The sequence below is a fragment of the Carcharhinus amblyrhynchos genome, chromosome 9, assembly GCF_965287045.1.
Source record: "Carcharhinus amblyrhynchos chromosome 9, sCarAmb.v2.hapA, whole genome shotgun sequence".
NCBI classification, from domain to species: domain Eukaryota; kingdom Metazoa; phylum Chordata; class Chondrichthyes; order Carcharhiniformes; family Carcharhinidae; genus Carcharhinus; species Carcharhinus amblyrhynchos.
Window position 1 is genome coordinate 58,220,717 of NC_137332.1, and position 10,028 is coordinate 58,230,744.

The 10,028-nt window shown below is 41.9% G+C and overlaps 1 protein-coding gene across 2 annotated transcripts in view; it reads right to left on the bottom strand.

Moving 5' to 3' along the window:
- Positions 1-7,494, bottom strand: part of LOC145347841 (podocin-like) — a 28,352-nt gene extending 20,858 nt beyond the window's left edge. Inside the window, exons 1-4 of one of the 2 annotated variants that reach the window (XM_080195750.1) lie at positions 7,152-7,494; positions 4,598-4,701; positions 3,846-3,918; positions 1,365-1,447 (exon numbers count right to left, since the gene is read on the bottom strand). In XM_080195750.1, the coding sequence (XP_080051876.1) occupies positions 1,365-1,447; positions 3,846-3,918; positions 4,598-4,701; positions 7,152-7,494 (603 nt within the window). The remainder of the gene's footprint in view (positions 1-1,364; positions 1,448-3,845; positions 3,919-4,597; positions 4,702-7,151) is intronic. The other variant, XM_080195751.1, reaches the window with a different exon arrangement.
- Positions 7,495-10,028: the final 2,534 nt, after the last annotated feature.

Genomic DNA, 10,028 nt, shown 5'->3' on the forward strand with positions numbered 1-10,028 from the left:
AATGGCTGTAAGGCACTCGAAGTCAGTATTCCCTCTGACTGTTCAGATAGCGAGAAGGGAGACCCCACTATCCAAAAACTACATTCAGTTCCAGCATGAGAAATGCAGGTTTTAAACTTAAATAAAGGTAATTGCAAGATATGGAAATAGATTTGGCTGAAGTGGCCTAGGAAAATAGGTTAAAAGGTAAGAAGATAGAGAAACAGTGGTGAACATTTAAGGAGTTTTTTCATAATTCTCAACAAAGATATCTTCCAATGAGAAAGAAAGACTCTATGAGAAGGATGTGCCATCCATGGCTAAATAGGAAAGTTAAAGAAGGTCCAAATTGAAAAAAAATGCATAATGCAACAAAGATTAGTAGTGGCCCAGAAGATTAGGAAAAATTTTAGAAATCAGCAAAAGATGACTATAAAACAATAAAATTTAAAATATGAAATAAAACTAGCAAGAATATAAAAAGAAAACAAATAGTTAAACTGAGTGCTAATCTCTTTGAGGGTGAGACTGGGAAATTCATAATGGGAAACAAGCAGAGACTTTGAACATGTATCTTGTATCTGCCTTTACTGTAGATGACACAAGAAGTATCCCAAGGGTAGCAGAAAAGAAAGGGGAGAGAGGGAGGGAGATCTTTAAACAATCACTAGGAAAAAAGTGTTAGGATACTGACAAGTCCCCTGGGCTTGATGGCCTGTTTGCTAAGGTCTTAAGTGAAGTGGCTAAAGCAATTGTGGATGCTTTGGTTGTAATCATCCAAAATTCCCTGATTTTTGGAAAGGTCCCAGTGGAATGGAAAACTTTAAATGCAATACCTCTATTCAAGGAAAGAGGGAAACTATGGGCTAGTTAGCCTAACATCGGTCATTGGGAAAATGGAGAATCCGTTATTAGGGAGGTAGTAGCAGAGCATTTAGATGATCATAATACAATCAGGTAGTGTCTACATGATTTTATGAAAAGAAAATCATGTTTGACAAATTTAATTATTTTAGTTTTTCAGCTCAATCAAGATATTCTGTACACTTTTCTCCAATGCTCTCTTTCGCTCTAGCAACTTGAGTTTAAACTTAACAACATAGCAAATAAGAAAAGTTACTGGTGCCTTTGGCCTGCTACTTTCTCATGTCCCTATAAAAAAACCTCAATATTATTTACAGAATGTAATAACCATGAACCTTTCAGACAACAAGAATTTGTCTATTTGCTTTTTGAAACTTTTTAATTTTGATGTTGAACCACCCTCCACTGACAGTTTGTCTCAGCTGTTGCTGAATAAATAAGTAACTTGGCTCTGTGCATTTCCTGGCGTCTGTGCTTTGTTCATCAAATTTTTAACATGCATTTTACTTTTGTATACTTACTTCATGAAATGGGATCTCCAATGTTTTGACACGTAGATCTACTTTGTGGTAAGTGTCCAGGCATGGCATGAGGAAGAAGAGGCCTATAATGAGAACCAATGAAGGGCCACTTATAGAACAATCTTACCCTCTTTCTTTGATCTCTTGTATCAGTAGTGCAACATTTTCTAACTGGTTTAAGAGACCCGAATCCTGTTGTTTAGACGTCTTAGAATAAATTTGCTGATCACACACTCTTAGTATATGTTACCTTCAATGTAGGTGTACATTGAAGATACATGGTAGCAACATTAATCAAACCTGTGCTCCCTTTAAGTGCAATCACATGATGGGAGCAAGGGAACAATGAATCCATCCTTTTCCACAACTGTCAGCCATTGGGAAACAACTATTTTTATGTTGGTCCTCCATCAGTTTCTTGAATTCCTTTTTTAAAGTTTATTTATTAGTTACAAGTAAGGCTAACGTTAACACTGCAATGAAGTTACTATGAAATTCCCCTAGTCACCACACTCCAGCACCTGTTTGGGTCAATGCACCTAACCAGCACATCTTTCAGACTCTGGGAGGAAACCCACATAGACACAGGGAGAATGTGCAAACTCCATACAGAAAATGACCCATGCCAGGAATTGAACCTGGGTCCCTGGCGCTGTGAGTCAGCAGTGCTAACCACTGTGCTACCATGCCACTCACCAATTCTGTAATGCGCTTGCCTAGAATAGGAGCACCTATTGATTGTCCAATGGTCTTAGTCTTTCCTAAATCCTACTGAAGCTGAGTCCATTTAAAATAATATACCCAAAGCCTAGATGTCCAGCAATAAAATTGTGAAGTTTCAATGTACTATGCAATAAAACTACATCCTAAGAACCAATTGAATTATGCATACCAAACCAGTTTAAACTATTTGAATCTGTTGTTGTTGTTCATGTATCGTTGTGGATGAGGACCTCGACACCATTAGTCATTTTGAGGCTGGATGCGATGCGTCTGAAGATAACTGACCATGCGAATTCGGGCACGGAATGTCCTGGCACATATTGGACAGACTTGTGTAGGCACTGTAGTTGTTGTGCTAGTGGCTCTGGACTTGCACAGCTTGCACTTAAGTTGTGCTTCAGCAATGCACCTTGCTTTGTAAGCTTGATAGCCCTTGTGGATGAGGCAGCACCTCATCGTTTCCCAGGTGGTCGTGTCAATGTCAAGTGACTTCAGGGAGGCTTCGAGTGTGTTTTTGTAACGTTTCTTCTGCCCTCCATGTGAATGCCTTCCAGCAGAGAGTTCCCTAAAAAGCAGCTACTTGGGTATGCACTTGTCTGACATACGGATAACATGACCACTGGGTCTGTGCCCTCACCAGCAGTGTGTGGACTGATGGTAGACTTGCTCTAGAGAGAACCTCAGTGTCTGGTACTTTGTCTTGCCATCGGATGCGTAATATTCTGCGAAGTCAAGTCATATTTCCCCGGGTTGAAATGGTCGCTACGAGAGGACACAGATTTAAGGTGCGGGGAGGAAAGTACAGAAGTGATGTTAGGGGTAAGTTTTTCACTCAGAGGGTGGTGAGTGAATGGAATCGGCTGCCGTCAGTGGTGGTGGCGGCGAACTCGCTGGGGTCTTTTAAAAGACTTCTGGATGAGTATATGGGGTTTTATGGGATTGGGGGTTATAGATAGGTGTTGATGTGATCGGCGCAACTCGTGGGCCGAAGGGCCTGTTTGTGCTGTAGTGTTCTATGTTCTATATGGAAATGATTGAGCTGTTTTGCACGCCTTCGATAGACAGTCCACGTTTCACAGGCATACAGGAGGATAGTGAGTACCACTGCGCTGTAGACCTTCAGTTTTATTGCTGGGATGATTCCTCGACGTTCCCATACAGTGGAGTGCAGTCTACCGAAAGCAGAACTTGGAATTTGAAACTTGGGATTTGAATCTAACCTCAAGATAAAAGCAAAATACTTTGGATGCTGGAATCTGAAACAAAAACCGAAAATGTTGGAAAATCTTAGCAGGTCTGACAGCTTCTAGAACTCCAGGTCCTCTGATGAAAGATCATCCACATTTGGAATGTTGGCTCTATTCTCTGGCCTCAGATGCTGTCAGACCTGCTGAGATTTTCCAGTATTTTCTGTTTTTGAGTCGAATCCCAATTTGATAAAAGTACGTGTTGCAGAGTTTTTATTAAATGTTTGTTTTTGAATGTGGTGTTATTGCAAGATATAATCAGAGTGCCATTTCTCTGAAGCACTGCAGTTCTTGTAGCAAAGATGCTCCCACAATGACAGTATACAAATCAAAATGCTTATGCACCTGAGCTGAGGTTCTGATTGATAATTCATTGAGTGATGATTCCACTTTGAAAAGCAATGTCAATGAAGTAAGATGCTCAACCTCTGTCTTGTTTAGAAACAGATGCTCCAATATTGGCGCAATATGCCACTAAATCTAAAATACCACTGAGGATACAAACACATACCTGGGCCTCTGGCTCTCCCTGGCAGCAATCGTCCCAGTCTGAATATCACCGCACGTTCATATTCTTGGACTATCTGCACCACAAGAGAAAGGATGATTATTACACTACTGAGTATAATCCAGCCTGCAAATGACAAGATTTCCACAATATTTAGCAAAAGCAAAAAATGCTGGAGAAACTCAGCAGGTCTGACAGCATCTGTGGAGAAAGAATAGAGCCAACGTTTCGAGTCAGGATGGGAAATGTTGGCTCTGTTCTCCACAGGTGCTGTTTCTCCAGAATTTTCGGCTTTGGTTTCAGATTCCAGCATCCGCACTACTTTGCCTTGTTTTACTTCCTTTCTAAATAATGACTGTCTTGCTATGCACTTCTAATTTTTTTTGCTTTTATGTTAATTTTTCTTTCTTTTGTATCCTGCTAATGTTTCTTTCATGTGCAGCCCTTTATAACGTGACATAAAGAAATTACTGAATGCATCGAACGCAGGTAACTCATGGTGACCACCTAGACTTAAGACATGGGATGAGATTTTTCAGTGAGTCCCAAGACCAGAAAGTCCCACCTGAGGTCAATGGATTGTTCCATTGTCCACCCCTCGCCCACTCCGATTCCCCTGGCAGGCGAAACAGTAACATTCTAGCCATGAACTGCAAGTTAAAGGCCAAGTATTAAAGCACTGGAGATACCTCAAACCCACTGAGCCCATATTTGCAAAAATGCACTTTGCAATTTCCTGATAGCAGTATACTTGCCTTAACACAGAACCAGACGGAAACTGGGAACGAAACAAGGACCAATAACAAAGTAAGGAATGTGAGAATACACTCGCAGATCCCTGGACTTCGGTGCTTGATACCTGATTAAAAAGAGCAGATTAAAAAAGGCATTCCAGATTATTTTCACTGCAATCTATTCCTAATACAACAAAACCATAACTAACTTAAACATCATTCAAATGTTATCTGGCAGGATTCCTGTTTCAGTCTCTACCTGTCCTATTTTTCCTCTCCAATTTGTTCCCTCCTATTATAAAACTTGTGGGCATACAGTTATTTGGGTATTAAAGTCTTCCAATGCATTACTAAGGTGTCATTTCATCTGTAAAATTGCTCAATCATGAGAAGTATTACAATATCGCAAATCAGGTCTCTCCCTGACATTCCTATACTTGCAATTCCAATTAGAATGGCTGGATAATGAAAATAACTGGAGTTTTAATTGGGGTGGCATGGTGGTACACTGGTTAGCACTGCTACCTCAAACCACCAAGGATCTGGGTTCAATTCCTGGCTTAGGTCACTGTTTGTGCAGAGTTTGCATGTTCTCCCTGTGGGTTTCCTTGGGATGCTTTGGTTTCCTCCCTGAAACTTGCGCTGGTTAGGTGCATTGGCCATGCTAAATTCTCCCTCAGTGTATCTGAACAGAGAGTGTGGCAACTAGGGGATTTTCGCAGTCACTTTGTTGCAGTATTAATGTAAGCTTACTTGTAACACTAGTAAATAAACTTAAACTCTTATTTCATTTTTTTGTTTCTCTAGACTGGGACAGAGCCCATATGTAGCACAATCTCTGCTGCCCCTATGGAGATTAATTAACTCAATCAAATAGGGGCGTTTTCTACATGTTATTCCTCCTAACCCACTGTTATAGGGGATAAAAGATAGCAGTGAGATGTCAGCTGAGAAGTAACTTAATGTTGGTTCTAAGAAATGCATATAATATCATGGGACGGATTTGACATTCCCCTGCCAATGGGGAAATTTCTGCAATGGCCTTCCTACTGAACTCCCACCCACCCCAATCTTTGCAATTCTACAGTGGGACAAGCAAGCCTTATACCAGTTTACCTGCCCGGGCCCCAGCTGAGGCCTTTAAATGGCCAATTAATGATGGCTTAAGGGCCATTTCTTGTTCAGCTTCAATTTTCAGGCCAGCAGGAGGAATAGCGCAAGGTGGATTTAAATATTTATTAGCTCATTTCAATATTACCAATGAGGAGTGGATGCAATTGTCCAGGCTCACTTATCTTAACTACTGGCAAAGGTTCTCACCGACGAGGATCATGACTGGTCCCCACCAATGGGTGGGACTGGAGGCCAATGAAGTTGGGGGCAGGGACATGTAGTGCTCCTTGGGCTGTGCCAACCTGGCACTGCTGGCTTTAGACACTGCCAGTCCAAGCTTGGCACCCTGGCACTGCCAAGGACGTGGGCCTTAGGGGCAAGGTCTGAATGGGGCATGGCCTGAGGGGATGGGGTGGAGGGTGTATTCTGCACTGGGGATTGGCTGGGTGGTAATTGTTGCGGGCAGGGGGTGGCGGTGTGGTTGTTGTGATCGGAGAGGGGTTTCAATGTGCAGGTGGGCAGGAATTGTGACAGATCTCCCAGTGCACCGTGTACACTTGTACATACGCAATAACAGCCCTACAGCACAGCAGCTGGCTTCCTGGCACGAAAGAGCTCTTCCTACTATCCTTACCTGCGAGAATCACGTTTTGCCTCATTTTCTTTCCTAGTTAATGATGACCCAGCTCAGGTCACTGTCTGTGTGGAGTTTGCACATTCTCCCCGTGTCTGTGTGGGTTCCCTCGGAGCGCTCTGGTTTCCTCCCACAGTCCAAAAATGTGCAGGTTAAGTTGATTGGCTATGCTAAATTGCCCATTAGTGTCCTGAGAAGTGGTTAGGGGGAATAGTGGGTAAAATATATAGGGTTATGGGGGTAGGGCCTGGGTGGGATTGTGGTCGGTGCAGATTTGATGGGCCAAATGGCCTCCTTCTGTACTGTAGGGATTCTATGAATTGCCATAAGATAATGTTTGGGAGCTCGCCCAAACCATGGGCGCAATTCTCTCCCATTTTCACTCTTGTGCGGCACTTTTTTTTGGTAAGATTGCCTCGCCGTATATATTCATCTATTGTCTTTCAGACTTCGGAACAGGATCTCTTAGAAGGGCAAAAAATGGGGAATTACACTGAGCAGTCAGATAATGATTTTTTTTGCCAGAAAACATGACTTTTTACCGGAAGCTGCCCATTTCAGCAATTGAATGATACCAAAAATAATAGACCTTTGAAATCTGCAGAGTGGCACCATTTGAATGTAACTGCATTTATTTTAGTTCACCATTCTCAATTTCAATCTAATTCAAGAACTTTGTGGACTCGTAGTGAAAAGGATTGCAAAGGGCAAACATTTTTATTTAGATTTTTATTTCAACCCAATAGTTCTTAAAGTTATTTTTAAAGTGCTGTCCATTACTCTTCCCCCACACCACCCCTTCCTCCTCACACTGCAATCACCTCTTACCTTCCTCTAGTGTCTCAATTCCATTCAGGGCAACGTGCTCCTCACTCTCATTCTCATCTGAGCTCACTACATTGTCCACATCCACTACAGTAGAGCTTGTTGCTTTACCATCAGCACCGAGTGAGCTTCCGAGTGGTAGCTTTTTCTTTCTCTCTGTTTTCCTTTTTGATTCCTGTGTCCCTGTGTTTCTCGTTTGGGAAGTTTTTCCCTTGTTCACACTGAGGTTCTTTCTGTTGCTTTTCATGTCTTTGTTTTGTATATCCTTTTTCTCAGTGAAAAAATCACTTTGTCTTCTTTGTGAACTCTTTAAGGAACGAGATGAAGCCATTGAGTTCTTTTCCATTGTTCTTAATGATGTGCTGGATGGAAGCTTACCCTCTGTGCAAAGCTGTCCTTGTTATCATTGACATTTCAGACTCTCCTCCCTTAACTGGTAAGATGCCAAGAGTCACGTTTGATTAACTAAAAGCCCAGGTTAGTGTTTTTCTAAATACTTTGATGTGAGAGGGAGTGACTGCCTCCTTAGATGTAATTAAATTCAATCTTTGGAGCTGGTGGGCCTCCACTCTCTACATTGCTACAATGATAGATGACTGAAGCAATCATGGATGGTTGAACTTTGTTGCTAAGTTGTACATAAACTTGAGAGTAGGTGGACTGATGTGTAAATGAAATATATAAGAATATATTTCATCAGATTGTCAAATAATTTCACAATGTACATATATCAGGTCATTTTAGATACAGCCTTGAGCTTGTGATTTAGCCTTGTAACCAATCAATGGATTTCAGGTGGCTTAATGGAAAAAGGCACTTGCATATCTTGTATATTAGTCAGTCATGTACACCAAAAGATGTCAACTTTAATGCTTGATGTTTGCTGAGCTTGTGTATCCAACGCCCTTTCAATTCTGAGCTGTATACATTCCACTCCCTCTGTCCCATGATTTATGGCATTTTTATCTGGCCATTACATTTTGAAACTCTCTGTCTAAAAGTTTCTGCCTTGTTAGATCTGTCTCCACCTTCAAAAATATCCTGGGAATTATCTCTATAACCTTGCCTTCAGTGATTTCATCTATTTTTATCTTCTAATTCTGCTAAACATTTCTGCCACGGGAATTCTCCAATTGCCATGGGGCACTTATTATGTTCCAGAAACAATCTAAATGTCACCGCAGAGCAGAGCACTTCCAGTGAGGTGCTATTGAATGTGGTCAGGCATGGAGATGGTTTTCTTGATACTTAAAGTCCAACTTCTCCAACTTATCCATGTGACTGAAATCCCTCATGGCTGAGATCATCATCACAAATCTATTCTGCACCTCCTCTAAAGCCTTCAGTGAGATTCACACTGTTAGCTGAAGGGATGGAGCCTCAGAAAGCCAACAATGCAGGGAATCCTGAGGTGGATATGCCGGCGTTGGACTGGGGTAAACACAGTAAAAAGTCTGACAACACCAGGTTTCAGTCCAACTGATTTATTTTATAGTAAACTCACTAGCTTTCGGGTTAGCCCCTTCGTCAGGTGAATGCATTCTCCAAGGCGGCCTTCACGACACCAACAGTGCAGAGTCACTGAGCAGAGACTGATAGCCAAGTTCCACACACATGAGGACGGTCTCAACAGGGAACTTGGGTTCTTGTCACACTATCTGTAACCCCCGTGACTTGCCTGGGCTTGCAAAACCTCACTTACTGTACTGTCTGGAGACAATACACATCTCTTTAACCTGTGATCAGTGCTCCTTCCACTCACATTGTCAGCTACTTTAAGACTTGAACAGCAGGTTAGGTGTAAAGATTTGCATTCAAACCAGTAATCTCTAAACTGTCTGTGCTTTATATGCTCTGTCTGAGGCCAGAACTCTCCATTCACCTGACGAAAGGGGTAACCTCGAAAGCTAGTGAGTTTACTATCAAATAAATCAGTTGGACTGAAACCTGGTGTTGTCAGACTTTTTACTATGGGAATCCTGAGTGCAGGGAGCCAATCTCTGATTTAAATAAAAGCCCCCCTCCCACCATCCACAAGACAATGTTAATGAGCATTAAACAAATAACAAAAAATCTTAATAACTAATACTGCTATACCTTTGGGAATAAATATAAATAGATAAGGTACATTTTTATTTTAAAAATCACTCTTTGGAAGGCCAATTTCCCAAAACTCTTGTATTGCATGTAGATGTGGGGCAGCACCTTGGCATTGTGGTTAGCACTGCTGCCTGGCAGCACCAAGGACCTGGATTCGTTTCCAGCCTCGGGTGCATGTCTGTGTGGATTTTGCACATTTGCCCCCATGTCTGCGTGGGTTTCCTCCCTGTGCTCCAGTTTCCTTCCACAGTCCAAAAGATGTGCGGGTTGAGTTGATTGGTCACGCTAAATTTCCCCTTAGTATCCAAGATGTGTTGGTTAGTGGATTAGCAGGGTAAATGTGTGAGGTTACAGGGAAAGGGTTTGGGTGGGATTGTTGCCGGTGCAGACTTGACGGGCCGAATGGCTTCTTTCCGCACTGTAGGGATTCTATGAAAATTCTACGGTCTTTGATTAAACATTTGGTCTCCTATCCTAAATTGTCTTTGTGGCTTGGTGACAAATTTTAGCCCGACAATAACTCTGGTGAACTGCACTGGGACATTTAACTATGTTCAAGGGACTATATAAATCCAATTAGTGGTTATTGTGGACAATACTGGTCAGAAAACTGGTCGATCTTGTGCATCAGATTTCTGGTGATGTCAATTTTATGAGCAAATGTCTGTGATCACAGGAGAGTGCTGGCAGCAGAAAATACCCACACATAGCTAAACTATTGAAATGAAGTTTCATGTTGAATATTTTGCGAATGACGCCACCCATCGATACAGTATAACA